This window comes from Amaranthus tricolor, chromosome 6 (assembly GCF_026212465.1).
Source record: "Amaranthus tricolor cultivar Red isolate AtriRed21 chromosome 6, ASM2621246v1, whole genome shotgun sequence".
Classification (NCBI taxonomy): Eukaryota; Viridiplantae; Streptophyta; class Magnoliopsida; order Caryophyllales; family Amaranthaceae; genus Amaranthus; species Amaranthus tricolor.
Window position 1 is genome coordinate 30,010,134 of NC_080052.1, and position 19,341 is coordinate 30,029,474.

The following is a 19,341-nucleotide window of genomic DNA, read 5'->3' on the forward strand; positions in this document are numbered from 1 at the left end:
TGCTAGAAATTAGAAGTTAAGTTGCGATTTTATGCGTTTTTAAGCGTTTTTGTCAATTCCGCGCGTAAAGTAGCTCAAACTTTGTTTGTTTTGCACGAAACTTGGCACACAACACTATTTGGTATATATTATTGTGTAGAAGTTGTTAGAATTGAAAATCATAGTCATATTCTAGAATTTATGTGTTAAGTTGCGATTTTATGCGTTTTTAACCGTTTTTGACACTAACTTCTATTTTCTCTTAGTGCTTTCAACAACCTCCTTCTTCCGTTGACTGCGGCTACTACGCGCTGAAGTTTATGGACGATATTATAAATTCCGTGAAGGAATTTGGAGTCGAAAATATAGATGCCGTAAGTATTTGTTACGTTCTTAATTAAATATATTATTGGTAAAATCTAAATGTTTCTATATTAATAGCTTTTATTTTAATATTATAATATAGGTTTTAAACGACATTCCGAGGGAAACACGCACTTTGAGAAGTGAAGAGATGCGCGAATTAAAAGACAAGATTGCCGTGTATCTTGCTAATATTTGTCCTTGATAAATTGTAATTAGTATATATTGATTATTTTTTATAGTTTATTTAATGTATATATATATATATATATATATATATATATATATATATATATATATATATATATATATATATATATATATATATATATATATATATATATGTACGTACATTTTATATTATATATATATACGAGCGAGAGTTTATTATTACAAAGAGATTAATGTTGATTATCTGTGATTATCATTGGATTAATCACTGTTATTACATTGTAATATTATTGCATTATTATAAGGATTAAACGGAAAAAGAAAAAAAAAAAGAGACTTATTGCTGCGGTTTTAAGCCTGACCGCAGCAAATAATGCCACACTTATTGCTGCGGTTTTTCCCCCTGACCGCAGCAAATAACACCCATTATTTGCTGCGGTTTTAGCCCATGACCGCAGCAACTAATGCCCTTATTTGCTGCGGTTTTGAACCGCAGCATTTAAAGTAGGACATTTGCTGCTATCACTATTGCTGGGGGCCAAAACCGCAGCAAATAATGGCAAAAAAACCGCAGCAAACGAGATTTTTTCCACTAGTGGAGCTTTGTCCATATGAAATCTTTTTTGGACTTTTTCTGTATAGTTGGATTGGTGCACAAAGATTCCACCCCTTAAGTGCTCCATTTGTAATCCGAGGCAAAACTTTGTTTTCCCAAGATCTTTCATTTCAAATTCTTTCATCAAATATTTTGCAGTTTGTTCAAGCTCTTTGGGAGTTCCAATGATATTTAAATCATCAACATAAACTGCAATTATAGATTATCCTGATTGAGTCTGTTTAATAAATACACAAGGACTGATTTGGTCATTTTTGAATCCTTCTTTCAGGAGAGATTCACTAAGACGGTTATACCACATTCTTCCAGATTGTTTTAGTCCATAAAGTGACCTTTTCAGCTTTATGGAAAACATTTCTCGTGATTGGTGGTTTTTTGGCAACTTAAGTCCTTCAGGGACTTTCATATAAATATCTGTATCAAGTGAACCATATAAATATGCGGTCACAACATCCATAAGTCGCATTTGCAAACTACTGGAGAATACGTTTCTTCATAATCAATCCGTGGTCTTTGGGAAAAACCTTGTGCTATAAGTCGTGCTTTAAATCTAACAACTTCATCTTTTTCATTTCTTTTTCTTACGAACACCCATTTATAGCTGACCGGTTTTATACCATTTGGTGTTTGGCTAATTTGTACAAAAACTTCTCGTTTTTCAAGTGACTTTAATTCCGCTTGAATAGCATCTTTCCATTTTGGCCAATCATTTCTACACTGACATTCTTGTATTATTCCTGGTTCTATATCATTTTCATCAAGTGTTATTTCGGTGGCGATTGAATGAGCGAGTGCATCATTAACAATAGCATTCTTTCGATTTATTTGCCTTTTAGTTGAAATGTAATTAATCGAAATTTCATTGTTATCTTTAATATCATTATTTTCTTCTTCTCTGAGATTTTCATCCTCATCTCCAAAACTTGTTTCTTTACAATTCATTGAAGAAGTAATATTGATAACATTTGCCATTTCATTCAACCTTTTGAATTTTCATTGTTTCAAATCCTATGAACCAAGTGGTCTTCCACGCTTCCCGCGTGCAATAGATTCATTTTCAGTGGCTTTGTTATCAATGGGAATTTCAATTCGTGCCGGAACATTTGCGATAGGAATATATGATTTTGTCACTTGATGCTTTGTTTCTACAAATACATTAGGTAATCTGTTTGCAATATATTGATTATGGACAATTTTTCTAACTTTTTGTTCAGAAGCATTCGTTTTTGGATCATATATTTTCAAATGCATTGCATTCCATGTGAGATCTATTTCCTTCTTATTTGGGTCCACTTTCTCTCCCCCTAAGGATGAAAATATTGTCTCATTGAAATGACAATCTGCAAATCTAGCATTAAATAAATCACCAGTCATTGGTTCAAAATATTTGATAATTGATGGGCATTCAAATCCAACATAAATTCTCATTCTTCTTTGTAGACCCATTTTTGTACTTTGGGGTGGCGCAATAGGGACATATACTGCACATCCAAATATTTTCAAGTGTGAAATATTTGGTTCTCGACCATGCACTAATTGGTGTGGTGAATATTTATGATAAGCACTTGGTCTCAATCTTATCAATGACGATGCATGTATTATTGCATGGCCCCACGCAGATGATGGCAATTTCGACCTCATTAATAATGGTCTTGCTATTAATTGGAGTCTTTTAATCAATGATTTAGCCAGACCATTTTAAGTATGAACATGAGCTACTGCATGTTCTACGTCAATTCCAATTGACGTGCAATAATCATTAAAAGTTTGAGATGTAAACTCTCCGGCATTGTCAAGCGTTATTCGCTTAATTGTATAATCTGAAAATTGATTTCTCAATCGAATGATTTGAGCAAGTAATTTCGCAAATGCCACATTTCTAGTTTGTAGGGGACTTACATGTGACCATCGTGTTGAGGCATCAATCAATACCATAAAATATCTAAATGGCCCAGAAGCAGGATTAATTAGCCCACATATATCTCCATGAATTCTTTCTAAAAATTTAGGAGTTTCAGTAGCAATTTTATTTAAAGATGGTCTAATTATCGATTTTCCTTGTGAGCATGCAAAACATGATAATTCATTTGGGCGGAGAATTCTCATTTTCTTCATTGGATGTCCAACTGAATTTTCAATAATTTTTCGCATCATTCCCACACCAGGATGAACCAATCGGTCATGCCATAAATTCATCATTTCTTTATTATCTAACTTCTGATTAGACACCATGTTTATCTCAATCGGTTTTATATTAATGTGATATAATCCCGATGAGTATGCTGGTAATTTTTCATGAATGCTTTTCTTGCCGCATTTTTCAGATGTGATGCATAAATATTCAGTATGATTTTCGGTCATTGTTTCTAAATGATAACCATTTTGGCGTACATCTTTGAAACTTATGAGATTTCGTCGAGATTTACTCGAATATAAAGCATCATTAATTACTAGGTTTTGTCCCATTAGGAAGTATTATTTGAGTTTTTCTATATCCTTCAATTAGTGTAGTAGTTCCAGAGATTGTGGTGACATCTGCTTTCACCATCTTCAACTCAGAAAAGTATTCTTTGTGCTTTAGGATAGTGTGAGTTGTTCCACTATCTAGAAGGCATTGATATTTGAATCCATTTTTAAACTGATCCATATCTTCATATTAAATAAACAGATAGTTATAATAAAATTTCATTAACGTTAGATGATATAAAAAGAAAATACAACTAAATAAGCACCACAACATTGTTAAGAAAAATTCAAATATCTTCGTCATGTTCTTTATCATTTTCATCGCCATCTAAATAGAAGTCTGAAAGGTCAAGATTAGGCATTGACGTGCTTGCTTTATTATAAAGATCGACATTAGGAATTGAGGTACTTGCTTTATTAAAGTTTGCTTCCACACCTTTTCCCTTTTTCTTTTGGGAAGCTAGATACAGCTCCACCAAATGTTTGGCAGTATGACATGTATGTGCCCAATGCCCTGTCATGCCACATTTGTAACAAATACTTTCTTTTCCTTCTTGATCGCTATTTTTACTATGATATTTAACTTGTTTTCCCTTTCGAGAATTATTATTGTAATGACCATTTTGATAATTTTGGGGAAAGTGGCCTCTACCGAATCCTTGAAACTTTCTACCATGTCCATTAAAATTTCCACGACCTTGTCCTCGTCCTCTTCCTTGGAAATTTCCGCTTCTTTTACCACGGTTATTATAATTTTCACGGCCTTTATTCTCAACAGCATGTGCTTCAGGCACATGTGTTTTAGTAGAGTGTGTCTCACGGATAGCTTAAGATCCAATAGGTCTCATATTATGATTTTTCCAAACAAGATCATTATGTTGTTCAGCCAGTGAGATACCTACACTCAAATCTGAATATCTTTTGAAATTTCTTTCCCTGTATTGTTGTTGCAGAATAATTTTTGATGGATGAAAAGTAGATAATGTGAGTTCAATCATTTCTGCATCAGTCACCGAGTGCTCACAATATTTCAACATTGATGCAATTCGGTATAATGTTGAATTGTATGAGAGTCTTAAAATCAGAAAATCTTAAAATTTTCCACTCATGGCTAACTTGTGGGAGAAGCACCCTTTCGTGCTGATCAAATCTTTCAACAAGAATAAATCTTTCAACAATGTTTTGGGATCTTTTATGAATAAATATTCAGATTTAAGGCTATCATGAATATGATGTCTCAAGAGGACTAAGGCTTTGGCCTTTTCTTGATTTGTAGCTACCTTTATTTTGGTAGCTTGAGTTCCATTTATTGGATCCTTTTCTTTTACTTCTAATACAGTATGTTCAAGTCCTTGAGCTTCTAAGTTCATGGGATCTTCTTTCCATTCTAAGAATTTTTGTCCAGTTAAGTCTAATATGCTGAATAGTCTATTGGTAATTTCTGCCATACTTGCTACATAATATATAATTATTTTGTAAGTGTTTGACAATGCAATAATTCTTGTATTTTCATAATAATAAACCATTAGAAAAATTATGATGTTTTAATTTTATAATCTTCTCCCCCTTGGTTTATTATTATGAATTTGTTGAAGATAATAAATTTAGGAATAAATCAAGAACAAGAGAAATAATAATAATAATAATAATAATAATAATAATAATAATAAGAAGAAGAAGAAGAAGAAGAAGAAGAAGAAGAACAACAACAACAAGGAGAATAACGAAAAAAAAAATTAAAGACAATAAATGCTAAAGAGGGTAAGAAAATAGTATTTACATAATATATTAGTATAATTTATCATACAAAATGCATTAGCAAACAAAAGAAAATATGACAAAGAAAATCATGTGCATTTTGTTTCTTCTTCTTCAAAATAAATTACTTCTTCATAATTATTATAATTCTAATGCTACAAGAAGGACCACTAAACCCATAATTAAGGAGATATATAATTTGAGTTTGGCAAAATTTTCTTCAAATCTAAAAGTATTGGAAGAGGAAGAAGATGAATTGTTTTTGTAATGGTGGTACATTGTCGGTGGAAGGAAGAAGGAGAAGGAGGGTTTTTGATGTAAAGAGTAAAGTTGAAAGGATAAGGGGTATGTGGTAAAAAAATTGGGGTAATATGATTTTAGAGGGTTATCCCAAATTGTACAATATACCGTATTATTTATGTATACTTAAAAGAAATACGTAAAGTAAAAGGTAAATAAAAAAATGCACATGGATATAAATGCAAATACTGCAAATAAAAAAAATGCACATATAAATATACGAGAATAAAAAAATAATACTAACCGTCTATTTAGGCGGTAAAAGAAAAACAATTAATCAGCCATATAGGCGGTTTAAAGAATAACAAAAGAAATAAATAATACTAACCGTCCATTTAGGCGGTTAAAAAAAAAAGTTAACCAGCCATATAGGCGGTATAAAATAAAATAATAACAAAAGCAATAAAGTGTCCTTGTCATCCGCAAAGGTGACGTATTGTCCAATAAATTATTTTATGGGTCATTTAAATTTATCTTGCAACGTTTAGTAATTGTTTCTCCCTCATCATCTTTGGTTCTTTTATTACTTGGTGAGGGTTTATTTTCAGTTGATGTTGTTGGGGCATTATTAGTTGGTTGTGTTGATGAATTATTTGTTGTACTGGTGGAATATTAGTCGGTGGAACTAGTAGATTATTAGTTGGTCGTACATGTGAATTACGAGTTAGTGGTACTGGTGGACCATTAGTATTAGTGGGATTATTATGTCGGAGCTGATTTAAATCAGTCCTTTCTGGGTTTGTAGTGAAGGGTATGGAATTATGCTCAATTATAAAATATAAAAATGTGTTAGAAACACCTTGGATGATGATGTTGACACCATTTGATTGTTGGTCCATTTGTGGATACCGATGAAGAAAAATGCTTAATTAGGTTTTAAAAAAATATTACCTTCTTGATTATTTAGGGTATAGCTGGTGCTGATAACGTGTTGCAACTTAGAAAGATAAGGAGGATGTAGAATGAGTAAAAGTTAGAAGATGGAGATATTTTTACTCATTTGTGTGATTTTTACATTGGTAAACTTTCATATTTATATGCAAGTTCATCTACAATTAGCATTCACATTAGGATAAATTTATTAATTATCTTTCACACTATATTTATTGATTACCTTTCACACTATATTTCAACAATTTGAAAAAAAATTTATCAATAACAATTTCAAAGACAAGAAAAGTACTCCTATTACAAATAGAAAGAGCAAGTGTACTATCTGCTGGCAAAAATCTGGCATATATAAAATGGTCGGCGCTTAAGAGAATTATTACAGATGGGACGATGGAAGTAGCACGTGCGCAGCGCATGGGCCCGCCCCACCTTATTGGCCCGGAGTCTCTGGATCCTCCAACACAACACCCGAAAATAACGGTCCCATTAAAAATAAGTTGACTGTTATTTAACATTATTAAATTTTTATATAAAATTTAATATTACATTCTTCTAGCTTTACACTTCATCTTACTCTTTTGTGTAGGAGACAACTACACTTTTTTTCTACTTCCAGTAAGGCAGTAACTTGAACTAACATCTAATGACTGCTCTTTCCAAGATTGCACTATGTTAATAAATGATTAAATCATAGAAATAGGATAATTTACATATGTTTTGACATAGTTGCATAAATTTAGTAGAAGTACAAATTTTCATTTTGAGATCAGATGAACTAGGGCCATAAACGAAGCTGGCATATAGTGTAACACGTGCTATCGAAAGAAATTGTTAAGAAATTCTAGGTTTGGTCTAGTTATGATCACCGATTGTTAAAGCAAGTGCCAATAATCTTAATGATGACGTTAACTTTAAACATATAATCGAACATGCTTTGTCTTGTACTTTGGAGAAGGTCGACAAAGATGTGTCGGATATGGGTGGTTCAAGGTTTGAAACGGTTGATGAGAGTTGCTTGATCAAAACAATAAGAAAAGAAGCAAACTGTGACTCTGTGAGTGGCTCGACCAGGCGCTCGATCAAGCAATGCCTAACTCGACCGATTGAGCGATGTTGGCTCGGTCGAGTAGAATATCCTGAACAAATCAGTAGCTTCACTAAAAGCTCGCTCGACCGAGCGAGGTAGTGGCTCGATCGAGCGGTAGTCGAACAGACTACATTGAATCCTGTTTTTGGTCAGAATTTGTAGTGATTATGCAATAATGTTGTGCATTACTCTATTGTTTATTGTAATGTATATTGTCATGGTTAATTGGGGTGTTAAAAGTGCTTTATGATGAGTAATTGAGAAGTTCTAAGAATGATACCCACCTTCCACTATAAAAGGGAGTATCATTCATAGAACAAAAATCACCACAAACACACATATTGTTGAGAGGGCTATTGCATTATTAGAAACTTGAGAGTGTTCTTACTTTGCTTTAGTATTTGTGATCTTGAGAGATTGTTCTCAAGATAAGGGAGGTTTATTATACTTGTAATAGTTGAATTCATTATAATAAACTACATTTGAGGGGGAGGTATTCAAGATACCTCATAAACACTTGTGTTCATCTTTTGCATTATGTTTTTCATTTGTTTTTCATTGTTGAACCTCTTAGAGGCTTTCATTTCAATAAATTGAAATTTAAAAATGAATCAGCTGTTGAAAATAAGGCTTCGTGCTTCCTCAATTAGCTGATCAAATTTCAACATGATTTAACAGTTTAAACTTTGGCAAATTACTTTTCGTGAAATTGGATAAATATATCCTGCAACAAGTGCAACAAGACCACTCTCTTCATATGAACAACACAAGGTTAATGCTGGGAACAATACTGAAAACATAAACAATGAAGACACAAGTATTGAGGAACAACGAGCTGGACCCAGTCCATCCCAAGCAAATGAAGCTGATGAACAGCATACAGAGTCCTGTACCTGGAAGAGGAAGAATAAGGAACAACCTGGTGTTCCCAAATGCAGACAGAAGACCCAGCGTGTTCTATTTTAAAGCTTCTGTTTTCTGTTATAGCCGTTAGGATTTTAGGCGCCTTTTCTTGATTGTATAGCCGTTAGAATTGGAAGCCAATTCTATAAATAAGGCTCTCCTCCACTTTGTAATTAGTTTTGAGTTTTGAAATCATTCATGAACATTCATCATAGTTAATTGATCATTCAGAGAACAAGTGTTGTTTCTGTTCGTTGTTTCTGTCTTGCTAAGGTTGAGTGTATTCAATCCAGAGAGAATCATACTTCTCTAAGATCACGTTGATCATTGAGAGAATTGTGAGGATTAAGGCCTTGCAATCCTTAGGGGAATCAGTGTCTTCTTCCAGGATAAGTAGTCATTCAAGATTACTTAGAAATCAAACCCAAACAGACGAATTGATCAAGAAACCTTCTGTTCTTGATCGTCTGTACAAGTGTTCGTGTGATTAAAGGTAATAAACGACATCTTTCACTGCAAACTTGATCCATATCCATACTTCATTGGTACTTTTATCTTGTTAGTTTCTTTAATTTATTATTTATTTTGTACTCTTTGAGTGTAACTGTAGTTTGTTTGTCATGATTTTAACGTAAAGAATAATCTTTTGAGAAAAAAAAGAGATTAAAAACTAATGTGTTTTCACGTTTTTGCCTATAACTCATATTTCTAAGGTCTAGAGTCTTCTGGCTAAGTCCTATAACTCATATTTCTAAGGTCTAGAGTCTTCTGGCTAAGTTCATAATGATATGACAACAATGTGATAAAGATGTTAAACCGTAATACAACACATGTGTTTTTCACAATGAAAAATATAATAAAATATATATCATGATTGTCAAAATAGTAATATGCATGTATTTGTTGTCGGGTAATAAGGATACTTTATCGTTAATTTATTCAAGGGAAATAAATTTATTTTTACCAAATGAAAGCCTTAGTAGTTGATAATTTTTTTAAAATTTTGATATGAAGTTGTTAAATATAGCATGGAGTAGGTGAAAATTTGAAGTTCAAGCATGACATTAAAATTACATGTTTCTTCTAAAACAAATCTGATAAATTATTAATTTATTATATATAGAAAACTGATATCAAATGATTTAGCCGTGAAATGAAAATTTGTTAGTCCTTTGACAACTTCGGAATTTGGGCCCTTGGCAGTGATATCCTCTATATTCACAGAGCTAACACTGGACGCTTAGTTAATATATAATCACTGTTTATGGAAAGAATATAAATATTTCAACCAAATTTCATATCATTATTAATTCATTATATTATGATCTATTTAAGGACTCATTATCAATAAATTATTTATAATATGCTCCATAAATTATCTAAAAAAATTAAATTAATAATCCTAATTCATGTCATTGTATTTAACTAAGTTTTATACCAAAGTCATTTCAAAAAAAAAAAAAGTTTTATACCAAAGTAGTATGTTCACACTAATTTACCACTCACATATCCCAAAATTAAACTTTCTAATTTTTAAAAAATGTTTTAATCTTTTTCTTAACAGCTTGTTTGATTGTTGATATTAAAAGATAGTATTGAAATGACTAGGGCTGAACAGGATTTGGTCTAAACTGTAAACCAAACCGGACCAAACCGTAATTTAAGTATTTGGTCTGGTCTACGGTCTGAATGGTCTGGTCCGGTTTTTTTTTTTTCTTTTAAACGGTTTACGGTCCGGTCCCGGTTTTTAAATTAGTAGACCAAACCGGACCAATAAACCGTAATAGACTCTAATATTAGGGATTAGGGCAAACATTTTCTTCCTAGTTCTCTTGATCCTGCTGCCGTAAATTAGAAAAGGCAAAAGCTGCCCAGGCCCAGCATCCTCTCTTCTTCTTCCTCGCATCCTGCCCAGGTCTGAGACGCCACGCCATCGACTCTTCTTCTTCCTCGCATCCTGCCCAGTGCCCAGCAGCCCAGGTCTAAGACGCCATCGACTCTTCTTCTTCCTCGCTTCCTTCAACTCTTCAAGCTTCAACCCATCGACGACGCTCTGCTTCTGTGGTTCTTCGACGCTCCTCCTCCAATCTTCATTCTCCAATCTCACCATTCACCACGGAATCAAGTGTAGAATCTCGTAATGTAAGTATATTGGTTGATTTTTTGATTTTTTAGGGTTCTTTTTATCAGTTTTTGTTTAAATTCGAATTAGGGTTCTAAATATTTCTAAATATACAGTTTTCAATTTTGTTTATTTGCTTAATCTCTGCTTTTGGTTGATTTCAGTTGAATGTTAAATGAAATAATCTCAACTTCCTTCAAAAAGATTGCTTAATCTTCATTCTGTTTATTTGCAGTATTGGAATTTGGAAGAATCAACATTTTGTTGGATTGTTTAATTGGTTATGGACGAATTAGGGTTCTAAATTTATGCATTGAAATTTATGTGATTGATTATGTGAAATTTATGCGATTTAGAGCATTTTGAGAGTAATTTGATTGGAAAAATTGTTAGGGTTTATGTTTAGGGTCTATGTTTGATTGTTTTTGGATATGATTTGCATCTGGGTGTTTGTTTTTGATATTAAATTTCATGTTAATGAATTGAATCATATAACTTGCCACTTGCATTGCATTAGAACATATAACTTCTTTTGATTCAACACTTGTATTTCCTTGTTTGCTCAACAGGCTTATGAGTTGATTATACTGTTCCACTGTCAACTTGGTGTCAATATGGCTTGATTCTTGTTTATTGACAGCATCAGTAGACAAATATGGCTTGATTCTTGATTCTTGATTCTCACTCAATTAAAAAAATTTCAAAAAAAAAAAAAACCGTAGACCAGACCAGACCAGACCGTTCTAGAACGGTCTGGTCTGGTCCGGTCTGGTCTTTTGACTGGTCTGGTCTGAAAAATTTCCAGACCGGAATTTCTGGTCTGGTCTGATTTTTCTGTCAAATCAGACCAGATCGGACCGTGTGCAGCCCTAGAAATGACATATAGTGTAAATTTTCATAATATTTAATTACGTCATTTATATGTAATAACACTTTGATAATAAAAAAGTTTTTTTATTTTCAATTTTCAATTACCAGTTTATATCACCTTTTTAAATGATAATATATTAAAATGAGTATTATGAAGATTATGAGATGAACTATGGGAACAAGTATAACCGTATAACCATTAAAATTGCCAGTATTTTTTCTAATTAGCTTTATATTATTATTATTACCATTTAGCAGTGATTAATAAATAAGTGGTAACTGGTAAGTGCATGGAGCAATGTGGTTTCTTATAATAGTAACACACTAACACCCATACCTTACCAATTGTCACACTCATCAATACCATTTATATGATCCATATCCAACGGCACAAATTCATCCCCCCATCTTCATAAACCGCGTCCAAAAATCTCCCACCCCACCACCCCCATACTACTCCTATATAACTTATAACATCCTTCTTCCCTACCATCCTCACTCAATTCCCCCATTCACTCTTTAATCCCATAATCCCATATTCAAATATTCAAAAAATCTAATTAAATGGAAAAAATACAACCCCTAATAATGTCCTTGAAAATCATATTAATGTCAATTGGGGCAATCTCATTTGCCATCCTCTTATCCGTTAGAATTCCTAACACTGTCGTCGTCTCCGACCTCACGACGTCGTTTTCCGCCCTCCGATCATGGCTTCAACCACCATATCTTTATTTCATCATCAACGCCATCATCATCACCATTGTCGCTTCGTCTCGCTTCCACCACAACCACCATGCGCCACCGAGTAAAGACACGTCATCACCTCATCTACCACTGCAGCTCCATCATCAGCATGACGTCATATCTGTTCGTGCTGATCAGTTCTCACCATACGGTATCGTTTCACATGTGGCGGAAGCTGTTGGAGGTATTAGGGGGTTTGAGTATAACGATGTCGTTTCTGTTAAGGATGTGATTGAAGAGGAGGAAGTTGTTGTTAAGAAGATTAATGATGAATCTATGGTTGCGGAAAAGTCCACGTGGACTCCTCCGCCGCAGTCTAAGCCGTTGATTAGACAGGAAGCTTTTGAGAAAGTTTCGCCGGAGTTTTTATCGGCTAAGCCACCGGCTACTTCGAGGTTTGGTCATCATCATCGCCGTCCTGCTAAAGCTAATACTCAAATTGAAGGTAAAACACTCTTCGTTTCCTCCTGTTTAAATTTCAAAAGTTTATTTAAAACATTTATGAAAATTTAATTTAAAAAATTTAATCTTTTTGCTCGTTGGTTTTTAAAAATTCCACCTTTTAATTATTGTTTAAAAATTTAAATTTTAATACTGATCTCATTAAGTTACTTGCAAAATTTAACTTTTTTAAAGTACTGACCTCATTAAGTTACTTACAAAATCCAGAAGTAGAGAGATTAAGAATCAAAAAAAGGTAATATAAAGATCGGATTTTTAAAATATAATTAAAAGGTCAAATTTTTAAAAGACAACAAGCAAAAGGTGAAATTTTTTAAATTAAAATTTCCAAACACTTAATTAATTAAATTATTATAACATGGAAAATTTTAAAAACCTTCCCAATTTAAATCAAGTTTGGTGAAAAATTATATTCCTACCTAGGAATATAAGAATAATTATAAGTTAGGGATTTGAATTTATTTTAAATTTAATATTTATATATGAAGTATATTTTTGCGATTTTAAGACACAGGTTATACATCAAACTTAAATTTGTACTAATTAAACTCAATTTCCTAGCAATTTTGTAGTTTGTTAATGTTAATAAATATGAGTGATTTATACTTGGTTTTTTCTCTCAAACAATACTTTTAAACAAAAATCGTAGTTCACTAAAAAAAATACTCCTATAAAAGAGTACACTATATTTTTAAAGCTATTCTCAGTGAGCTGAGTAAAAATACATTAAATAAACTTATTGTTAGTTTTTATTTATTTTATATTTTTTCAATATTGTCAAGTTTATAAAAGAGTCAATTAAATTAATGTAGACTAATATTTCACACTTCTTATTTAATTTAGGGGTGGTCATAATACTTATTTGACCATGTTAAAATCTCTAATGTTTAAACGTAAATCTGTTAAATTAATATTATTTCATTTTTTTCCACAAACAATAAAAAATTGTTATATAAATATGAGTTATTTATTTTAAAATATTATGGTGTAAGATATTTGAGATGTTACGTTGAGGACATGAAGTGTAGGAGTAATTTTTGGATGTTGCTATAATGCTATGTGAGGGTACGGTGTGACATTTGACCAACAACTAAAATATTCTAAAAATTCACTTTTGCTAGAATCTTCATATATCTTAACATATAAAACAAGTGGCTTTACTGTACTGGCTTTATTTTAAAATAATTAATTAAAATTTAGATCTAATGAAGCCGTTACTAAAGTTGACCATGACTTAACACTTTTCTACTTAATCTAATGTGAATACTAGAAGTTTGAAATAATAATAGTATGTTGACCTTTTAATTTAAGGTTATCAACTAATTCAAGGAAATTAGTATCATGTTCATGACGTTTAAGATCAGCATCTCATTTTATTCAAGATCTTAACTAACTATTTATCAACACGTTACATTATTACTTTCTTTTTAATTCATTGCTAATAGCATCTTGCCATCTTTTAAGTTATAAGCTATTGTTATTATATTTCTACTCACAATTTAATTTAATTTAATTTAAATGGTGAGTCGTGTCATGATAGATAAATTATTTTTATAGTTGTGTTATATAAAAGTACGTATGAGATGAGTTGTTATCTCTATCATTAATTTTACTTGTAAAATTGAGATATTATGAACACAGTTAATTAGTTGTGACTTGTAAAGCTGATGATGTTAATGATTAATTGTTAAAAAGAAATTTATCTTGATTGATTTGAATTTGAAATAGGAGTAAAATTTGAAGAAGGATGAATCAAAATGGTCACCTCTTCCCACCAACTCGTACCTAAATGTTATATCCACTTTGATTATTATCCTTTGACATCTAATTAATTAAATAATTAGTATTTTGTTATTCATCAATTACCATCACAAAAATTTCCTTTCTCTCTTTTTAATATGACATCATTTAATTTAAGATTTATAAGAGTTTTTTTTAGTCAAATGATATTATTTTTTATAAGGAATTTTATTTTTTGACAAAATGATCATATGCATACACTCAAGAGATGTTCAAAACATATAAATTGCTTATAATCAAATCGGATTTGACCGGACACAAAAGTGAATTAGCAATTTTGTAAAAATTAATATAAATATAAGACCCAATTTTAAACCAACTCGAATCATCTACTCGAAATCGATCCAACTATCCGAATGAATTAACAACTCAGGGCATAGACCATACTATATTTCCTAAGTCCTAACTATGTTATAATAATGATTAGTTCTAAACTAAATTATTTTTTGTCTAATATTGTCTAATTCACCAATAAATTTTATAGGTGGATCAAAAGCATTGAAGGTACTAAAGCCAAAGAAACAAGATACATTGGAGAGTACTTGGAAAGCCATAACAGAAGGACGCCACATACCTTTGAATAGACATCTGAAGAAGTCTGATACGTGGGAGCATCAAGACCGTCAGATTGACTTGCTAAATGATCCATCTCCTTTTCCAACGGTGGTGAAAAAATCTGAAACGTTCCATGAACAACGAACCAATTATGTTTCACCACCTGTCACGTCAACGAAGTTAAAGAAAGAGCCATCACTGAGTCAAGATGAGTTGAACCGCCGAGTTGAAGCGTTCATCCACAAATTCAACGAGGACATGAGATTGCAAAGGCAACAATCCATGCAACAATTTATGGAGATGATTAATCGTGCGGTTTGATTTATAAATTAATGTAAAATAAATATATATATGGGAGTGGTTTAATGTTATGTACATTAATATTAATCTTCTAAGATATGTATTTTTGCTTAATTGTCATTAATTTTGTTAGTTTAATCAACTACATACTCGAGATTAGAAAAATAGGAGAAAATAGTTTTTTTTTAATAATTTGTTTTTGCATGAAAAAAAAAAAGACTAGCTAGCATTTCTTTCATGTTGTAACTAATAATAATAATGTTGTTTTTTTTTATTCTGTAATTCAAAAAAAAAATAATATTAACATAAAACATATATTTTTCTTTTGTAAATTTCATTTTGAATTATACTTCTATGTAATATTCCTTATAGTATTATTCATTACATGTTGAAATGTCAATTCAATTGTGAATGGTCTTTGTAAAAATCATTGTAAGTTGAAGTACATGGAACATGGGAGTTCCACAAGTACAGAAACAGTTAGGTCACCTGCCTATTATTTGGCCCACCTTGTTTACCAAATTGATAAGTCATTAGTGGAATTCTAGAAACTAAAGAACCAACTCCACCATTCCCCACAAAATTGTTATAATAAAAGAATAGATAACTTTTGTAATTGTTACGATAATGTTAATTCATCTTAAAAAAATAAGTAATTAATTTTATAAGTAAATATTAATTTTGATTAATAAAAAACAGTTACAATCGGTATAAATCAAGTAAACTAATAGTTATCATAATCATAATAATAATAATTTGATAATGTTCAACCATCACAAAATTAAATTGCTCTTGAATTATATTTATCCATAAGCAAGTATATTATTTTTGTGGGGAATTTTTTATTATCTTGCTTATATAAAAAAATGCAAAAGTTATGATCAATTTTGCTAGTCCTCATACTCCTCAACTTATATTTTTCAAATAATTTATTAAAAAAAACACTTCAAAGTGATATACATATATATTAATTAGATTATATATGTATTATATCCAATAATAATTGAAGGACAAAGTTCTTTCTAGACCCCATGACTTTCAGTATATTAAAAACAAATTATATGAATGTAATAAATATAGATGGGACAAAAATTGTCTGACTGTTGCATGGTGTCCCTGCACACTAAAATCTTCAATTAAAAGCTTTAGCTACTTGGAACTCTCTCCTCCTTGTTAGATTAGTACTATATCTTCAATCTCATGCATGTATGTTGAAGCTGAAATCATGAAAGCAACTTTGAGGTATAAATACCTGAATTAACTGACTTCTTTGCTAACTAACTTCTGCCCACCTATTTTTTATTTTATTTTATCGTCTATTAGGATTCAGAACATACTCACACCCTAAAGTGTCCATCTTTAGTTGTAGATAAATATTATAAAAATTGTTATTAGTATTAGATATGATCGACTAATTTTTGTTAGTGATATTGTTTTTTATACTGATTTGTTTTAGTTCATTTAACTAATCTTGTATCGTTAAGATTAAGACAAGATTAAGACTTTTACACTATTTTTTTTGTCGAGAATTGAGTTCAAATCATCAAAAATTATAGTGGGTGTTATTAGTTATGAGCTTTCCTAACATCAATGGCAATGCCTTATCTAGAAAAATTGTGTGTGACTAAACTCTAGCAATATGCAATCTTTATGTATAAGGTTTTTTCTTAGAAATTTCAATTTTTGTATTCCATGCTTGAATTTTTACCATTTGGCACTTGTAAGAGGAGTTTATAAGTCATATTCTTAACCATGGTTGTCATATATTTAATTGCTAATTAACTTCTATTTTTATTATGGAAACTTATAGATGAATACACTCAAAATTCATATAATAACAAATGAAAGGTTTCAATTTTAGGGTTATTGTGTCAATAACTCAATCTAAACATTTTTTTGGTTTGTTGTGAGAGGTGGCCACTTAAACCTTAATGTAATAGACCAATTCAAATTTTGAAGTATTGCATCGCAAATTTTAATGTTCATGTAATAATTCTATTCACTGATTTTTTATTACAATAGCTTTTATATATATACAAATATATACTTCACATGACAAGATGATTTAATTTAGTATTGAATAGGATAGTCCATCTGCTGAAAATAAATCTAATTTTAAAATAGTTTTAAATGAATTCATTTATTACATGAGTTCGGAGAAAAGGTATGACAGGTGCAAATTTTAATAATCGCAAGCGCACGGTTGATGTGTAGCTACGGGTCGAACACAAGGAGGCGAGTCAATCAAATTGGTTGTTTCATGACTACAAGACACGAATCACGAAAACAATATGGTCGGGGAAACTAATACTACGATGCAAAAACCGAAACCAAAACAATAACTTGTATGAAGATAATAATGATGCAACAAACTCTAGGATGTCGGACATCACCTAATTCTAACATGGGAATCGATCACTCTCATGATTGTATAAATTGAGTCATTGCCATAAATAAATGTGATCTAATTAATCTCAAGCTTCCGCGCTATTGATTAATATCGATTTAAGACCAAACTAGTGCTAATCCTCAAACTTCCGTTTTATTGGCTAAACTAGTAGGAATTTAACCTAAAAATATCTCAATCCTAAATTGTAACTAATCTCAAACTTCTGTTTTATTGAAAAAGTTAATAAAGATGTTTAAATCAAGATTCATTAATCGTAGATTTAATTATAGACCCAAATTCACACAATCAATCGATACAATGTCATCCCATGCTTCGAATTAGGGATTATACCCTAACCCTAGAGAAAAAGATTACTCACTAAACATGATAGTAAATATGTAATTCATAATGAATGATGGCATAGGAGAAATACTCAACATAAAACGATGAATAATTTCAATGCAAGAGATAAATAACAAAGCAATTAATAGAGAAAACTTACTAATTACGAAGAACAAGTATGTAAATTGCAAGAGGAATTCATGTAACAACAAGGTTTTGCAACCAAAAACTTCCAAGAAAAATAAATCTCTACATAAATTAATTAAAAACTCCCCTAGAATAAACTTAACTTCTCCCATATAACTAACTCTATTTATAATATCTACTAAAAAAACGTAACTACTGAACAGTCAGGGGAAAACGCCGACTCGACGGTCAAGGACCTCAGTAGAAAGTCGAGTCGGCTTTTGATGAAGCAAAGCAGTGATTTTTCCAGAACTTACCGCCGAGTCGGCGGTCACTTTTCTTCCACAAAAGCCGAGTCGGCGTTTTGCGCTGAAAAGTCGCAGCAAATTCAAACGGTCATCATTTCTTGCTCGGTTGTCGAAATTGGATATATAATATACCGTTGGAAAGCTTTTGAAGTCTAGTTTCCAATGCCGTAAACCTTGCATTAATGAGATCTTTCTATCAAAAGTTATGACCAAAAGAGTGGTGCATATATCAAATTTCACTTTAAAACTTTTGCATTTTAAACACTTTTCAACTCTTTTGCCCATCTTCATTGTAAAACATCTTCAAACGAGAAATAATCTCCTTAGTTTACTCCGTCACCATAAGAATTATGCTTAAAAAATGATCAAAACCGCTCAAAATCAACATGAATAACTAAAATAGGTAAAGTAGCATAGCTCTTAAAAATAAGCACGAAATTACTAACTATAATCATCATTAAGGAGTATCAATTTATCAAGGTATCCCACATCCTGTCTATATGATCAATCTTCTATTTAATGTCATTTTAACCATTTTATAATTCAGCTATTGTTATTTGTTTCATCCTTCTTAAGCAGACCTTCTCAAGTATTAAAAATCATGTGCTATATCTATAAATTAGGTGTCAATTATTGAAAATGAATGTATCTTTTTAGATTTTAAATATATTTTACACAAAATTATCATATTAAATTTGTTCAATAAAATAAATTAAGAATCTTAATTGAGAAGTGAGATGATTTAGTACTATAAATAGGATCAAACCTCAAAATTTGAAGTTAAAA

The 19,341-nt window shown here is 31.2% G+C and overlaps 1 protein-coding gene across 1 annotated transcript; it reads left to right on the plus strand.

The window, feature by feature from the left end:
* Window positions 1-11,992: 11,992 nt before the first annotated feature.
* LOC130814926 (uncharacterized) lies at window positions 11,993-15,722 on the plus strand. The gene is made up of 2 exons (XM_057681204.1): window positions 11,993-12,718; window positions 15,020-15,722. Exons 1-2 carry the CDS (start codon window positions 12,091-12,093, stop codon window positions 15,409-15,411), a joined length of 1,020 nt encoding a protein of 339 aa, XP_057537187.1. The 5' UTR covers window positions 11,993-12,090; the 3' UTR covers window positions 15,412-15,722.
* The last annotated feature ends 3,619 nt before the right edge of the window (window positions 15,723-19,341 follow it).

Coding starts and splice junctions, on each gene's coding strand:
- LOC130814926 (XM_057681204.1), top strand. CDS start 12,091: ATGGAAAAAATACAACCCCTAATAATGTCCTTGAAAATCATATTAATG. Junction 12,719..15,019: donor AGCTAATACTCAAATTGAAG/GTAAAACACTCT, acceptor TAAATTTTATAG/GTGGATCAAAAGCATTGAAG.